General features: G+C 43.9%; 1 protein-coding gene across 2 annotated transcripts in view; it reads left to right on the plus strand.

Moving 5' to 3' along the window:
- Positions 1-18643, plus strand: part of RGS6 (regulator of G protein signaling 6) — a 577949-nt gene that overhangs the window by 488466 nt on the left and 70840 nt on the right. For both annotated transcript variants that reach the window (XM_089686857.1, XM_089686858.1), the window contains exon 9: positions 2461-2542. In XM_089686857.1, the coding sequence (XP_089542983.1) occupies positions 2461-2542 (82 nt within the window). The remainder of the gene's footprint in view (positions 1-2460; positions 2543-18643) is intronic.

Here is an 18643-nt window from a genome sequence, read left to right on the forward strand (position 1 = left end):
CAACAGTGTAAAGGATTTTGGTGCTATACTGGTAATAATTAAACTATATAATCGTGTTGTGTTACCCAATTGCAAGCAAACAAGAAATTCCTAAACCATATTTCCAACCATGATTAGCGAATTGTCTTTTTCTTTTCTGAGTATAGCCATGCACAGCAATTTATTTCTGTGGGAGACCATAATCAGCACCCGGATCTCGTGGGTTGGGGAAAAGATGACAGAATTCACATTGCACATGCTCATCAGCTGGAAGGACCCTTGCTGGAGGACAGAATCCCTGGCCATAGGAAATGCTGGTACCCAGAGGAATTAGGTGTTCCCAAGACATATGCAGGCCAAAGCTTTCTGAAGCTTTCAAATCTACCTTTATGTTCTGTGCTTAGATGTTTATCTTCATATTAAAGTGAAAACTCCAGATATAACCAGGGATTTTTTTCTCAAGGAATAGGTGCAGGAATTTCCCCCTTTTGAGTCACTTCTGGTCTCTGCTCCCCCCTACCCACCTTTGAGCACAGTCCCTTGGTTCCACCTCTTACCCACCTCCCAGTACTGCTCCTTATAGAGAATACAAAGCCAAGTATAATTTTGTAACTTGTATGGAATTTGTTAATCACAACAATAAAAGCAGTAAACCCCCCCCACAACAAAATCTCACCCCAGCAACAATAGACCCCCACAACAAAATATCACCCCAGCAACAATAGACCCCCACAACAAAATATCACCCCAGCAACAATAGACCCCCACAACAAAATATCTCCCCAGCAACAATGGACCCCCAGTAGCAACAACAGATCCCCCAGCAATCAGCATCAAAAGACTCTCCAGCAGCCAGCAACAATAGATTCCTCCTTCAACAGTAGACATTTCCAGCAACAGTTGACCTACAACAACAATAACCCCCCCCCCCCGCAACAATAGACTGCCACTCCAAAATAAATCCCCTCCAGTGTCAATAAATCCCCCAGCAGCCAGCAGAGTAGACCTTCCAGCACACGCCAGCACCCCTTGCCATTTCATAAATTCAGTGCTAGAGGTTCTCCCAAATTCCCGTTGAAAAACTGCTCTGGATATAACAGAAATAATACTTAATCTGTGCTGAAAAAACTTTCCGACTTTACTTCAGAGGTTTTTGTAAAATCAAGGAAGTAAGCCAGCCCAAATAAAGGAATCAAAGGATCAAACACAGTATCACAGTCAAACTTTAAAGCATACATTTATTATACTGTAGTTTACCAATTATTAGGCTGCATTAGTTTTCTTTTTTAGGCTTTCTTCTATTTTCATCTGATGATCTGGCCAGTATGTCTGTGGTTTTTCTAAAGAAAAAGCTCTCTTGCAGATGTATCAGTTACAGGGATGAGACAAACCATGTATCAGTGACAGGGGTGCTTACAATGATCTTTTTGTATTTATTTATTTATGTAAAACCTTTATCCCAAAAGAAAAAAAAACACTGTTGCTGTAACTGCCTATAAAGTGTTAGCTGCAGTTCAACTTCATTTTGTTAGTGTATTTAAATCTGCTAGTACATCTAACACTCCCCTCCCCCAGTCTGACAATGCTGCTGCCCAAATATGGCCCCTGTACTCCCTCATCCAGAGTGGGGACACTCTAATACAGGAGCTGTGTTACTAGCAAAATTATCAAGTAAAAACAGAAGGAAGAAAGAAAACTAATGCAGTCACCACATCTATTGATTGGTAAGATGCAGTAAATTACATTTTTGGTTTGGGATTTATTACCCCTTTAGATGCCCTCCCTTGGAAGTCTTCTGAATTATAGAACAGACCTGTTCTTTAGTGGTGCCCCTGCTGAGACCTCTACAAAGTAAAAGGCTCTGAGGGATGAGGTGCTGTGCTATCAGTTCTTGATCCTCTTGGCCTGCACCCCAGGCAGTGCACATAGAGGATGCCATGGAAGATCATTATTACATGAGACTATCACAAGACTTCCTTGTCTCATGGAATTGGGTTTTGGCATCATATGCCAAAATGAAAAATGTGGCTAGATGGAGCTGGTTGGGCTAAATTATTGTATCCAAAATAGTGCAACAGATCTTTTTCCATTTTTTTCAAACAGAGCACAAAGCTCTATTTATGATTCAGGATTCAATTTTAAGAAATATGCTGCTCTTCAAATGAAAATGCTAGTTATCTGGCTGGTTTTGGCTTCAGTATTTTGAGAAACTGGCCCAGAGTAAGAGATCAGGAAAGTCAAACTAAAGTCTGAGCTCCTAGTCAGCATATTTGGAAACTAGTATTTTCAAGACTTTTTTGGAATATTTTTACCTTTCAGAAACAAAACTTTTTTTTGTCTTCCCACAAAAACTTTTATGTATACATACCGGTAGTTCATCACACTGTTTCTGCTTGCACCATAAAACATCCCTGGGTGTAAAATGACAACAACATTCTAACTTCATTATATTAAGCCAGATAATTCACATTTCTTTTACAGGATTGACAGAAAAAAAGATAAAACTGAAAGGAAAATCCTGGACAGCCAAGAAAGGGGATTCTGGGATGTGCATCGACCAGTGGTAAGGTCACTCTCCAGTTTATTACTTATAATAAACTCCAGTCTTCAAGTACCCCTAACGTCAGGTTTTACTGTAATGATAACAGCCAGGGTAGCTTCTGGTTTTGTGTGCATTTTCTTTACTGCTTGTAAAAAATCTTATGGGTCAAATAAGATTTCCTCTCACTTTAACCTGATAGTCCTCCTTGTGGCACAAGGAATGTTGTGTAGAATTCTTAGCTGCATTTACTATTGCAAATTGTTCTCAAAAGAGAAGTCAAAAATAAAAAAATAGCCAGATTAGGTCTCTTTCATACGGGCAGCAGATTTTACCTCCCTCTGAAAGGCAATCTACGGTGGATCACCTGAGTTCAGGAACAAACTCCAGCATATACAGTATATATCCACACAGGTATCACCTTAAAGCGGAACTTCACCCAAAAGAGGACGTTCCACTATTTGCATCCTTCCCCCTTCCACTGTCACATTTGGCACTGTTTGGGGGGAAGCGGGTACCTGGTTTAGAAAGGTACCTGCTCCCCTTTCTGGGTAAGATCACTGTGGCAATGTTTTGTCCCTTCCTCCCCCCCCCCCCTCCCTGCAGTCTTCTGAGACACACACAGCTTGCGGCTCGCGCATGTGTAGTAGGAAACTGGCTGTAAATCCAGAAGGTTTCACTGGCAGTTTCCCTTACCCAAGATCCCGGCTCCTGCACATGAAACCGGTTGAAGTATTGGATCAGGTGAGGACATCACTGGATCCCTGGACAGGTAAGTGTCCTTATATTGAAAGTCAGCATCTACATATGTATTCTTAACTCCAGAGAGTACCTTCTATTGCTCTCAGCCACCTTCAAATGTCCAAATACCATTTTTTTTCTGCTGTGATCCAATTTCCATGGAGTGTGTCAAGGCAGATGTTGATGGTATATCAATAGGGTGGCTCCACAACTTTTACACCTCCCATCTTGTTCTTAGACAATCAACATCTGCCTTGACACATTCCATGGTGATTGGTTTAACCTCCTTGGCGGTATGATTCTTTCCGATTTTTGGTGCTGAAAGCGGTACCATTTTTTTGCATGGAAATATGTATTTTTTTTATTTTAGGCCTGTAATTCTTAGGAATAACTCACTGAAATCTGTCCGAACAAGAGTCTAGTAAACATCCCGGGTAGGATAAAATTTGAAACACGTAATCATAAATTATAATTTAATAAATAATCATAAAAAATAATAATATAATAATAATACATTTACCGTATTTGCCGGCGTATAAGACGACTTTTTGACCCTTGAAAATCTTCTCAAAAGTCGGGGGTCGTCTTATACGCCGGTACACATGTTAGGGGGGCTGCGGCATTAAGTACAGGGGTTTGCAGGGGCTGATGTCTCTTACCTGGATCCAGTCCCACGACGATCCGGTCCAGGAAGCGCGGCGTCTCCTTCAGTTCGGCCACTGGATGTTCGTGCGGCTGCTCAGCTCCGCCTCCTCACCGGTGATTGGCCGCCAGAACTGTAGCTCAGGAAAGGCACACAGGCGGCCAATCACCGGCGAGGGGGCGGAGCCGAGCGGCCCCGCGAAAATTGAGTGCCGGAGCAGCAGGTAAGTGTTCTGTGTAGAGGTGCTGCTGCAACCACATATGCTGGCTGCAGCAGCACCATACGAGAACAGGGTCAGCAAGTCTCAGTGGGAGGAATAGTGCCCCATCATTGGTGTCACTGATACCAATGATGGGGCACTATTCCTCCCACTGATACCAACGATGGGGCACTATTCCTCCCACTGACACCAACGATGGGGCACTATTCCTCCCCCCCACTGACACCAACGATGGGGCACTATTCCACCCCCCACTGACACCAACGATGGGGCACTATTCCACCCCCCACTGACACCAATGATGGGGCACTATTCCTCCCACTGACATCAATGATGGGGCACTATTCCTCCCACTGACATCAATTATGGGGCACTATTCCTGCCACTGATACCAATGATGGGGCACCATTCCTGCCACTGATACCAATGATGGGGCACTATTCCTACCAGTGATACCAATGATGGGGCACTATTCCTCCCACTGATACCAATGATGGGGCACTATTCCTCCCACTGACACCAATGATGGGGCACTATTCCTCCTACTGATACCAATGATGGGGCACTATTCCCCCCACTGATACCAATGATGGGGCACTATTCCTCCCACTGACACCAATGATGGAGCACTATTCCTCCACTGATACTAATGATAGGGCACTATTCCTCCCACTGATACCAATGATGGGGCACTATTCCTGCCACTAATACCAATGATGGGGCACTATTCCTCCCACTGATACCAATGATGGGGCACTATTCCTTCCACTGATACCAATGATGGGGCACTATTCCTCCCACTGACACCAATGATGGGGCACTATTCCTCCCACTGACATCAATGATGGGGCACTATTCCTCCCACTGGTGTGCATTGGAAGAGGGGTAGTCTTATACGGCGAGTATAGCCCAAACACTACATTTTAGCAGGAAAAGTAGGGGGGTCGTCTTATACGCCCAGTCGTCTTATACGCCGGCAAATACGGTAATTCAATAATATAATCAAACCAAAAACACTGAAATTTGAAATATAGCTCCAAGTTAGCACATTGCTGAGCAAAGTTGCAAAATCGTTTTCAGTGTCTGATGACGATTTTCCCCACAAATCATTATCACTCAATTCTGCAAGTGGTTCTGATTTACTATCGCTGTTCTCTAGCTGATCTAAACCGATTTTGACGTAAAGGGACACTTTTTGGATGCCATGGACATTTCTCAGTTTCCAGGCAGAAAGAACAGACAAAATGCAGGCAGGGCACAGGACAAAGCACTCGGGACAATATGTATGTGAAATTGGTTGAGACAGCAATGTTTTACTATGTAAAATGTAAAAAAAAAAAAAAGACATTTTTTTTAAATTTTTAAATTTCCCGCCGCCAGCGGCGCCCGTACGTCACAGGAACAGGACACAGAAGCCGGATGCCGGCATCGGCCGGAGGAGATGGCCAGGGACGCTGCAGGGGACACATCATGGGAGCGCAGGGTAAGGTAAGTGAAGAACAAATGCCGGAGCAGTGCCGCATGGTATTCCCGAGTGTAGCTCGGGGTTACCGTTTGTGGTACTGAAATGTTACCCCGAGCTACACTCGGGAATACCGCCAAGGAGGTTAAGGAGACCACAGCACTACCTCTGTGGATATACACTCACTGGCAACTTTATTAGGTACACCTTGCTAGTACCAAGTTGGACCCCCTTTTGCCTTCAGAACTGCCTTAATTCTTCATGGGATAAATTTAGCAAGGTGTTGAAAACATTCTTCAGAGATTTTGGTTTATATTGTCATGATAGCATCATGCAGTTGCTGAAGATTTGTTGGCTACACATCCATGATGTGAATCTTCTTTCCACCACATCCCAAAGGTGTTCTATGGGATTGAGATCTGGTGACTGTGGAGCCATTGGAGTACAGTGAACTCATCCTGTTCAAAAATCTAGTTTGAGATGATTTGATCTTTGTGACATGGTGCATTATCCTGCTGGAAGTAGCCATCAAAAGATGGGTGCACTGTAGTCATAAAGGGATGGACATGGTCAGCAACAATACACAGGTAGGCCATGGCATTTAAACAATGCTCAATTGGTACTAAGGGGCCCAAAGTGTGCCAAGAAAATATCCCCTATACCATTACACCACCACCACCAGCCTGATCCATTGATACAGGGCAGGATGGATTCATGCATGTTGTTTACGCAAAATTCTGACCCTACCATCCGAATGTTGCAGCTGAAATCGAGACTCATCAGACCAGGCAGCATTTTTCCAATCTTTTATTGTCCAATTTTGGTGAGCCTGGATGAATTGTAGCCTCCGTTTCCTATTCTTAGCTGACAGGAGTGGCACCCGGTGTGATCTCCTACTGCTGTAGCTCATCTGCTTCAAGGGTCGATCTGTTGTGCATTCAGAGATGGCATTCTGCATACCTTGGTTGTAACGAGTGGTTATCTGAGTTACTGTTGTCTTTCTATCATCTCGAACCAGTCTGCCCATTCTCCTTAACTACACCACCTTAACACCTCAATAGGTGATGAGAAGGGTTGAAGAAAATCACCACGCAAGTTCACTGCAGTTATATGAAGAAGTAGAAAGCCAAGCTGGGGTGATTGCTTCCCGTGACACAATATGGCATACACTGCAGAGGAATGGCATGCATGTGTTGTCCACGAAGGAAGCCTCTTCTAAAGCCCATGCACAAAAAAGCTCGCCTAGAATTTGCCAGGATCCATGCTGAAAAAGAAGAAGACTACTGGGACTCTGTACTCTGGAGTGATGAGACCAAGATAAATGTTTTTGGAACTGATGGCTTCAAAAATGTATGGTGTTGTAAAGGTGAGGAGTACAAAGAAAAGTGCATTTTGCCTACAGTGAAACATGGTGGCAGTATCCTTCTGTGGGGCTGCATGAGTACTAATGGTGTCGGGGAGCTGAATTTCATTATTGGTATCATGAATTCACAGATTTACAGCTCTATATTGAAGAGAAGATGCTACCATCACTCTGTACCCTTAGTCGTCATGCACTTTTCCAACATGACAATGATCCAAAGTATATCTACTGATCTAAACCCAATCGAACACCTCTGGGAAGTTCTGAAAAGACCAGCTGAGCATCACTCTCCATCCAGCATCCAGGCTCTAAAAGGGGTTGTTCTTGAAAAATGAAAAAAAAATAGATGTTGCGATATGTCGCCAACTTGTTCATTCCATGCCTAGAAGACGTGGTGCTGTCCTTACAAATCATGGAGGTCATACAAAATACTAGATGTAGTAGTTTTTGTTGTGGAGGTGTATTCATTTTTGCATCAACTAATTTGAGTAAAACTGAAGATTTTGTAATTCAAGCTATATTATTACTTTACTTTCATGTAATGAGCTAAACAAATGTTCTATAAAACTCAGTTTTGTCAAAATTTTGGAAATTGTTTTTGTGTTCATTGAGATATTGAATGAAATCTTACTTTTCAAAAGGGGTGTACTCATTTATGCTGAGCATTTTATATATATATATATATATATATATATATACACACACACACACACACACTATATTGCCAAAAGAATTGGGACGCCTGCCTTTACACGCACATGAACTTTAATGGCATCCCAGTCTTAGTCTGTAGGGTTCAATATTGAGTTGGTCCACCCTTTGCAGCTTTAACAGCTTCAACTCTTCTGGGAAGGCTGTCCACAAGGTGTGTCTATGGCAGGGGTAGGCAACCTGCGGCTCTCCAGCTGTTGCAGGACTACAAGTTCCATCATGCCTCTGCAAGTCATAGCTGTAACTGTCAGTTTTGTAATGTTGCAATGCCTCATGGTAAATGTAGTTCCACAACAGCTAGAGAGCCACAGGTTGCCTACCCCTGGTTTATGGGATTGTTTGACCATTCTTCCAGAACTGTTTTTAGGAGGTCAGGCACTGGTCAGATGAGAAGGCCTGGTCTCCACTCTAATTCATTCTCATTGTTCTACTGGGTTGAGGTCAGGACTTTGTGCAGGCCAGTCAAGTTCCTCCACCCCAAACTCACTCATCCATGTCTTTATGGACCTTGCTTTGTGCACTGGTGTGCAGTCATGTTGGAACAGGAGGGGTCATCCACAAACTGTTCCCACAAAGTTGGGAGCAAGAAATTGTTCAAAATGTCTTGGTATGCTGATGCTTTAAGAGTTCCCTTCACTGGAACCAAAGGGCCAAGCCCAATCCCTGAAAAATAAACCCCACACTATAATCCCCCATCCACCAAACTTCACGCTTGGTACAATGCAGTCAGGCAAGTACCGTTCTCCTAGCAACCGCCAAACCCAGACATGTCCATCGGACTCCAGAGAACTCATCTCCACTACTCTCCAGATTCCAGATGTAAGGCTTGGATGCAGGTGCTCGGCCATTCTATGAAGCTCTCTACGCACTGTTGTGCTAATCTGAAGGTCACATGAAGTTTGGAGGTCTTTAGCTATTGACTCTGCAGACAGTTGGCAACTTCTGTGCACTGTGTGCTTCAGCATGCGCTGACCCCGCTCTGTCATTTTACGTGGCCTACCACTTCGTGACTGAGTTGCTGTTGTTCCCAGTTGCTTCCACTTTGTTATACCACTAACAGTTGACCGAATATGGAATAATAGTGGAATATTTAGTATCAAGGAAATTTCACGGATGGACTTATTGCACAGGTGGCAACCTATCACAGTACCATGCTGGAATTCACTGAGCTCCTGAGAGCGACCCATTCTTTCAAATGTTTGTAGTCTGCATACCTAGGTGCTTGATTGATAGATAGATAGATAGATAGATAGATAGATAGATAGATAGATAGATAGATAGATAGGAAAAAATAAATAAATATATATATATATATTGGGAAAAATAATTATTTGTTCCCCTGCAGATTTTGTAAGTTTGCTCACTTATAAAGAAATGAAGGGTCTATAATTTTTATAATAGGTGTATTTTAAACGACAGAGACAGAATATCAACCAAAATCCAGAAAAAAACACAAATTACACAAATGTTATAAATTGAGTTGCAATTCAGTGAATAAAATAAGTATTTGATCCTCCAACCAACAGTAATTCTGGCTCCCGCAGACTGGTTGTGTGCTCATGTGGTACACAGATTAGTCGTGTCAATTTAAGAAGGTGCTCTTAACGACAGCTCATTATATGTATAAAAGACACTTGTCCACAGCATCTCTTTCTTCCATTCAAACCTCAAAACCATGGGCAAATGACCAAAGAGCTGTCAAAGGACATCAGGGACAAAATTGCAAAAGGCTGGAATGGGCTACACGACCATCAGCAAGAAACTTGGTGAGGAGACAACTGTTGGAGCGATTATTCACAAATGGAAGAAATATAAAATAACCATCAACTGCCCTCGGTCTGGAGCTCCATGCAAGATTTCGCCTCATGGTGTAAGGATGATCATAAAAAAGAGAGGGATCAGCCGTAAACTACATGGGAGGAGCTTGTGAATGATTTCAAAGCAGTTGGGACCAAAGTCACCAAACAAACCATTGGTAATACATTACGCCGCCATGGATTGAAATCCTGCAGCGCCCGCAAGGTTCCCCTGCTCAAGAAGGCACATGTACAAGCCCGGCTGAAGTTTGCCAATGAACATCTAAATGATTCAGACAAGGACTGGGAAAAAATGCTGTGGTCGGATGAGACCAAAATTGAGCTCTTTGGCATGAACTCGACTCGCTGTGTTTGGGGGAAGAAAAATGCTGACCATGACCCTAAGACCATCCCTTCAGTCAAGCACGAAGGTGGAAACATTATGCTTTGGGGCTGTTTCTCTGCTAAAGGTACACGCTGACTTTGCCACATTGAGGGGCCAGAGGATGGGGCCATGTATTGTAAAATCTTGTATGAGAACCTTCTTCCCTCCAGAACACTGACGATGTGTCAGGACCTGTGTCATTACTTGGGCCACCTGCTGGTGGCACTGTTGTTCCTGTAATTTAAAGCGGAGTTCCACCTAAAAGGGGAAGTTCTGCTTTAAAGATTGGTCCCCTGCTCCCCATTAAGGATTGGCACCTTTGGGGAGTGGGGGGGACGGGTACTCGAATTTGACAGGTACCCGCTCCCCCTTTCGCTGCGATCGCCTAGGCGATCAGTAACGGAAGTTGTCCTCCTACCCTCCTTTCTCGAAGTTTGGTGGGACACGTGAGAGGTCCCAGAAGACGACAGGCCATTCAGGAAGAGCAGCGCTACTCGCGCATGCGCAGTGGGCACCCAGCTGTGACAGCTTGTGGCTTCACACTGAAGATGCCGGCACCTAGAAAACAGGACGGCCGGTGAAATGGGCTGCGGCGGGGCAATGCGGGATCGTGGGACAGGTGAGTTGCTGTTTTTTAAGTCAGCAGCTACAGTTTTTGTAGCTGCTGACTTTTATTTTTTTACAGAGTGAGTGGAACTCCACTTTAGGTTCATAGTTGCAGTGGCCACCAGTGGGTTCCCGTGCAGGCTGCATTTTCCAAAGAAGTGCAGGGACTTCTGCCCTGTGTGTCAGGGGGCACGGGAGTCCATTCAAATGAATGGGCTCTCATTCCCACGCAAAAAGCGGCCCGCACGACCACATATATGTGAACCAGGGGTAACTGGAGTTCAGTGCTTCAGTATTTTTCCTGCAAGCCGTGTCCCTGCTTGAGCCTTGTTCCTGATCTTTGTACCTGCTCCCTGTATCCTGCTTCCCGCTCCCTGTATCCTGCTTCCCGTTCCCTTTGGGTTGTATTTTATCACATTTATTTTTATTATCACTTTACATTGTTATAGTTTATTGGTGTTGGTATCGTAAGAGTGATATTTATGTTAATAAACTTCATTTAGCCTTACTCAGCCTGCTTCCTGATTCCTTAACTGCCTCCCACCTGCCATACAAGGTAATGACGGGTGCAAAGCGGTTCTCTCGTTCTGGGAGGACTTCATATGATGTTTTCCCATTCCAACTGCGCATGCACGGCTCCGGGAGCGCGTAGCGCAGCGATCGGTGGTGCACTGTGTCCCTTGGACACAGCGGATCACCGATCAACGGAAAGAGCCGAAGATGTCAGCTCGGTCATGTGATCAGCTGTGTCCAATCACAGCTGATCACATGTAAATAGGGAAATGCCGGTTATCAGCATTTCTCTCCTCACAAGCTGTCACGCTGACAGCTTAGAGAGGAGAGCAGAGCCGGTAATCGGCATCCCTCGGAGGGGACATGTACACTGATCATCAGGGCACTGATGATCAGTGTGCCCTGATGATCAGTGTAGCCCCAGCAGTGCCACCTGTCAGTGTCCATCAGTGCCAGCTGTCAGTGCTCATCCATGCCACCTGCCAGTGCCCATCAGTGCCACATCAATGCCACATATCAGTGCCTACCAGTGCACCTCAATGCCACATATCAGTGCCCATCTGAGCTGCTTTTCAGTGGTCCTATCAGTGCCAGTCAGTGGCACTGATCAATGCCAGTCAGTGCCGCCTATCAATGCTGCCAATCAGTGTCACCTATCAGTGCCAGTCAGTGCTGCCTATCAGTGCCCGTCAGTGCTGCCTATCAGTGCCGCCTAACAGTGCCAGTCAGTGCCACCTAACCGTGCCAATCAGTGCTGCCTATCAGTGCCACCTATCGGTGCCGCCTATCAGTGCCATATATGAGTGCTGCCTTTCAGTGCCCATCAGTGATGCCTGTCAATGCCCATCAGTGTCACCTACCAGTGCCTTCTCATCACTACCCATCAGTGCCAACTATCAGTGCGCATCAGTGCCACCTATCAGTGCCCGTCAGTGCTGCCTATCAGTGCCACCTAACAGTCTAACAGTGCCAGTCAGTGCCACCTAACCGCGCCAGTCAGTGCCGCCTATCAGTGCCAGTCAGTGCTGCCTATCAGTGCGAGTCAGTGCTGCCTATCAGTGCCACCTATCGGTGCCGCCTATCAGTGCCATATATGAGTGCTGCCTTTCAGTGCCCATCAGTGATGCCTGTCAATGCCCATCAGTGCCACCTACCAGTGCCTTCTCATCACTACCCATCAGTGCTACCTATCAGTGTCCATCAGTGTAGCCTATCAGTGCCCATCACTGCAGCCTCATTAGCGCACCTCAGTGAAGGAGAAAAACACTTATTTACAACATTTTATAACAAAAACTTTTTTTTTAATTTTCAGTGGTTTTTGGTTTAAGAAAAAATAAAAAACCCAGAGATGATTAAATACTACCAAAAGAAAGCTATATCTGTCTCAGAAAAATAACAATTTCATATGGGTACAGTGTTGCATGACCGCGCACTTGTCATTCAAAGTGTGATAGCGCTGAAAGCTGGAAATTGGCCTGGGCAGGAAGGGGGTATAAGTGCCCTGTAGGCTAGTGGTTAAGGTACATCCCACTGATCTGATCACACTTGCTGGTTGCCTGCATACCTGACAAGATCAGTTGGGGATGGCTCTTCCAGCATGACAATGACCCAAAACATACCACCAAGACAACAAAGGAGTGGCTCAAGAACAAGCAAATTAAGGTCATGGAATGGCCTAGCCAATCTACAGAACCTTAATCCTATAGAAAATTTATAGAGGGAGCTGAAATTTTGAGTTGCCAAGGAACAGCCAAGAAACCTTAAAAAAAACTGTAGTTGCTGTCTTTTAAAATACAGTCACTTACCTGTCCCTCGGTCCAGCGGTGTCCTCACCACAGCTGGTTTCACCGGCCGTCTTCTCTCCCCCCGGTGCTGGCATCTTCATTGTGGGCACCCGGGTGTGACAGCTTGCGGTTTCACATCCGGGTACCCACTGTGCATGCGGGAATAGCGCTGCGCTTTTTGAATGGCTCTTAGTCTTCTGGGACCTGTCACGTGTCCCAGAAGACTACAGGGAGGGAGGGGAGAGGACAACTTAGGCGATCACACCAGAAGTGGGAGGGGGTACCTGTCAAATTCGGGTATCTACTCCCCAAAGGTGCCAATACTTAACGGGGAGCAGGAGACAAAGCCTTACAGTGGAACTTCCCCTTTTGGGTGGAGCTCTGCTTTAAGGATTTAGATCTGTAAAGAAGAGTGGACCAAAATCCCTCCTGAGATGTGTGCAAACCTGGTAACCAACTACAAGAAATGTCTGACCTCTGTGCTTGCCAACAAGGGTATCTCCACCAAGCACTAAGCCATGTTTTGCTCAGGGATCAAATACCTATTTCACTCTTTGAACTACAACTCAAATTATAACATTTGTATCAAGTTTTTTTTTTCTGGATTTTTGGTTGACATTTTGTTTCTGCCATTTAAAATAAACCTATGTTAAAACTTATAGACCCTTCATTTCTTTGTAAGTGGGCAAATTTACAAAATCTGCAGGGGAATAAATTATTATTTCCCCCAATATACCTGTATATATATATTCCTTTTTCCTATGGAACACATAAATGAAGCAAGATGTTTTGATGACATTTCAGTGAATGATTGCCCTCTTGTGGCCATGTCATAGAACTTGTCCATTTCTGTATAACAAATATTACAAGTAGGAAGTTTACGTTTGGCTGAGCAACATTTGAGATAGCTTTCAGAAGTCACATTTCAAATATGAAAATGTAATTTACAAGAACTGTAGAATTGTTCTGTGGGGGGAGTGTAAACATATCTTGTATCTAATCATGAATAACAAAGCTAAAGAACCAATAAAAGAGTAAACATTCATAATCAGAAGCCATCTATACGTTTCTTAAAATGGTTGTAAACCCAAAAAATCAAAATTGAAATGACCAATCTACGTCACACTGCACAGCCGCAGAAGTTTTCTGTCCCCAGTTTGGCCAGGAAGGGAGCAGCCAGTCATCTGAAATCCTCTCTGCTTTCCTATAGGGAAAAAACCCGACACATGAAAACAAATTGTGTCGCCACACCCCCTTTCCTGTGACTGACAGACTAATTAGGAGTCTCATGCATGAACATGAGAGAAGGGGGTGTCCCGCAGCCATCCACACAGATCGCTCCCAAAATAGCTGGGCACTTTTACTGTGTAACTAGCGGGCACTACTTGTAAATAGGGCCCTACAGTAAAAGTGTCCAGCCCTTGAGGGGTTAATTGTGATCCTCCTGTTTGGCTCTCTTCCCGGCAGCTGTGGGGTTAAATCTGTGTGAGGCTATTTGGCTCCCCTTCATTGATAATGATGACCTGTGAAAGCATGTATCCCCCTCGTCCTCCTCTGTTAGTAGAGAAAAGCACATAGTCCCGCTGAATAATTCCCGATGGTTGCTCTGCTCCCTCCAGCCTATGAAAGTCTGCAGTCTCCTGTGCCTAAAGAGCTGCCCAGTGCTTATGGGGTTAACTGCTTTCAAAATCTCGGCTGCTTCGGGAGCGATCTGTGTGGATGGCTGTGGGACACATGCCCCCTTCTCTCATGTTCATGCATGAGACTAATTAATCTGTCAGTCACAGGAAAGGGGGTGTGGTGACACCATTTTTTTCATGTGTTGGGTTTTTTCACTGTGGGAAAGCAGAGACGATTTCAGATGACTGGCTGCTCCTTTCCTAGCCAGGCTGGGGACAGATGACATCTGCCGCTGTGATGTCTTAAGTAGACCAGTCATTTCAATTTTTTTTTTTTGGGTTTATAACCACCTTAATCCTAGGTTCACACCTAAGCGTTTTCTGCAACACTTTGCATTTTGCAGAAACACACTACAGTCCATTTAACATGATTTCCTATGGGACAGGTTCACATCTCTGCGTTTTCACCTGGTGCATTTTTTGGAAAGGGTCAGGGACTTTTATAAATGCAAAAAGTAGCATTTTTGGTTCTATAGACTTCAATGGAAATGCTACAGAAAAGCATGTAGTGTGTTTTTGCTGCATTTTGCGTTTTAAATCTGCCTAGCAACAAGAAAAAAAAACCTAAAACACACGAAAAAGCAGAAAAAACACATGTACAAAAATACACTGCAGAAACGGATCAAACACAAACTGCATAGGTGTGAATCTAGCCTAAATCAGGATGAAAAGGCTCCTGTGCACATGATGACTGATGGACAAATGCACCCCCTCTATTCACAGCTGTCTGATCACACTACATTTGGTAAACCATCAAACAACACTACTATTTCTTTCAAACTTCAATATTTGTTGTCTGGTGTTTCAACATCTTGCAGACCTGAAAAATGTCCAATCCTAATTAATACATTAGTCATTAACCACTTCTCTACTGGTCACTTTCACTCCCTTCCTGCCCAGGCCAATTTTCAGCTTTCAGCGCTGTCGCACTTTGAATGACAATTGCACGGCCATGCAACACTGTACCCAAACAAAATTTTATAATTTTTTTTTAGATATATAGAATTTATTTTTGGTGGAATTTATCACCACTGGATTTTTTATTAAGTGGGCGGGACCAGAGCAGCTGTCAAATGGCAGCAAATTATTGGGCTGCTTAAGAAAGGGGGTGGAGCCCCAGAAATGTAATAGCCTGCTAAGTCCCCATCCATTGGCTGGCGTTTGACAGCTGCTCCGGCCCCACCCCCGACACCACTGCTCAATTTTGACAGCTGGCTTTCTCCCTGCAAGCAGTTAAGCTACCAACCAGTTTTGCACACTGCTCTAAAATGTTTTACTATTAATAAATAGATACCTAGCTGCATTATGTGTGTCTTCTATATACTGTATGCCTGGAGTTTGGCTTTAAAGGTACATGTTAAAATAATTGTGAGCATTAATACTTGTTCTTTCCTAGGATAACAACACTCACTTACCTTAATGTGAGAGACAAGTGTTGTCACCCTAGGTCATAAACTGTGTTAAAACTACAAAACACCTCCCAATCTCCTCATCTCCATTTAAAAGGCTTGATATATCCTGCAGTTCAGAGAAGAAAACTGGACAGGGATGATATCACTGCTAGAGATACAATTGTAGACTGGATTTCTGGAAGGATCAAAGGTACAAGTACAGTATAACAAAATTATTTCAGTTGTAAATTTAACATAAGGGGGCAATAGAAGAAGTTTAATGGATAGATGGATAATTAGATGGATGGCTGGATGGATAGATAGATAGATAGATAGATAGATAGATAGATAGATAGATAGATAGATAGATAGATAGATACTTTGCATATTTCAAAAGCAAATGGTGAATACAATATACAACTCAGTTTAGCTTAGCTTTTAATACATCCCCCTGAATATATTATCATTCACTGCAAGAATCAGTAGGTTCTTTGGCTGGGATTCGCAGCATGTCTAAACGCCTGTGTGAATGGAGCTTCAAATGTGCTGAGGTTTTACCAGAGGTGTAAATCATTTCTTTCTGAATGACCAGATAAGTGCAAAATTAGGTGGCAGAAAAACGTGGACCTTGCAGAATTCTGTGGTAAAAAAACACCAGGTTAGCAACAATTAGGAGAGTTTACAAAGTGAGATGTTTTTATGTTTTCAAAACAATTCTAAAGGACCCAGTTCACATATATACAAATTGGATGTGTTTTGCATCCAATTCGCATGATATGTGAATCACACCAGCTTCCAATGTAGCTATTCCACATTTGTGTGGGCCAGCTGCAGTGCAATTTTAAAAAGAGTCAGCACATGGGATTCCTTGGTCTTGTCTTGGTTTGGCTGCTGTAATGTACTAAGGATGAATGTGATGCCTAGACTTCTGTATCTGCTGCAAGTTTTGCCCATTAGAATACCCTAAACTTTCTTCCGTACAGTGTGATCTGCTTTCATTACATTTGTCTGACATGATAAATATTCCTGCCTTTGTAGGGCCCTAATGCTGAAGCCAAAACTTTAGGGTGGAATGGACTTCCCTGACCCTGCCTTGTATTATACTGCTGTTAGTATGACCAGAGTGGTCCCTGGTGTAGGCACAAAGACTAAAAACTTTGCATCACTCTAGAGCAAGAAGCAGCTTGTGCACCACTCCCGGGTTTACCTTGGGCAGGGAAAAAACATGTCACTCATTTAACCACATTTCCTCTTATTGGACCCATGCTTGCCCAAATAAATAGATTGTTTCTGTTATCTTCACTACAAAGCTTTCCCTCTCCAATAACCACAATAGTGGGCCACCCCTGGCCTTACTGATCCTACTTTCATATCACAATCTCCACAAGGGCTCCTGCATGCCTCCCAATGGTTATGATCCAGTCAGGCACCTCTCAGACTGGACCACTGGATGGTTCTCCAGATCTCCCACTTTCTGAGATCTTTGCCTTGGCCATGCTCTTCACACAGAAATTACACTCTTTTGAGGAGCTCTGCTTAGGTGAGCGGACGATTTGTCGTGCCCTTTCTACTTCATTTAAAGCATTGCTGGCACTTCATTCCACATCGGATCCACCTTATCGTGAGTAGTGGGAGAGAGACTTACGAGTCACTTTTAGCAAATCCCAAAAGGAATGTATACTCTTCTTCATGCATAAGTCCTCCCTTTGCAGCAATATCAAGAGACTACTTATAAAATACTTACATGCTAATACAGAACCCCTTCCGTTCTAACCAAATTGTTCCCATAACAGTCAGACAGATGCTGGCGATGTGGCCTGCACGCGAGTACCATCCTGCACATTTTCTGGGACTGCCCAAGCTGTAACCCTTTTGGCAAGCAGTACTTCAACATATTCACAAAGTTACAGATGTTTCTGTGCAGAATGCTCCAGCTGCAGTTCTACTTAATTTGACTCCTTTATCTAGGAAATGGTATCATAAATCTCTTCTCAAACACCACCTTAACGCAGCACAGGCCTGTATCCCTTGTATGTGGAAACAGCAGTCAGCTCCGACGGTGGCCCCGTGGTTCACAAGAGTGGATGATATTGAGCAAATGGAAAACCTGACTTCTGTTCTCCGAGGCAAAGACTAGATGGTTCTATTGGGACCTTTTTTGCTTCTCTGATGAATACCTACAATGCTCATGACCCCTGTGCCACTTATAGGTGGCATGTGGCGCCTAACTGGTATGGATTGCTACTGCCCCCACGGTGGTGACCCCCTTTCCTTCCCCTTACTCTCCTCCCCCATTTGTTTTTCTCTTCACACCTTCCCCCTTTTTCTCTCTTCCCTTTCCTCCCTTCTCTACCCTACTACACAATACACTGAAAAAAATATTGTTTGGGGGCGGTGTGCACTAAAGCCAGCAGGACCTCCGGCATTCAACTTGCCTCCGTGACTAATAGTACCTCTTGGGTGAGAATAGGCCTTTCGTGGTATCTCAGTATGGACCCTGATATACTGCCTCGTCAGGCTCTATTGTTTCTCCTCTGAATATCTCGAACTATTGGTTAATGTTGAAATGTTCTTTGACTTAGTTAATAATGGATGTATACTTTGCTTGCTTATCGATCACCTTACTGATCGGAAATCATTTGCCTTCTTAATTTACCACTTGTAACATGTCATTGGTTGAATGAGACATCTACGCTTTAAGTTTTAGAAGTCTATGATTTAATGTAATTGTTAAATACAAAATATAAAATTTAATAAGTCGGTTTCAGTCCGGTTCAGGTGCAATTTCAAGTGTCACAGCGCCTGAACCATTGAACAAAACCGCACCAGAC

Source organism: Staurois parvus, unplaced genomic scaffold (genome assembly GCF_062004578.1).
Source record: "Staurois parvus isolate SC_StPar_1 unplaced genomic scaffold, SC_StPar_1.0 ptg000414l, whole genome shotgun sequence".
NCBI lineage: Eukaryota > Metazoa > Chordata > Amphibia > Anura > Ranidae > Staurois > Staurois parvus.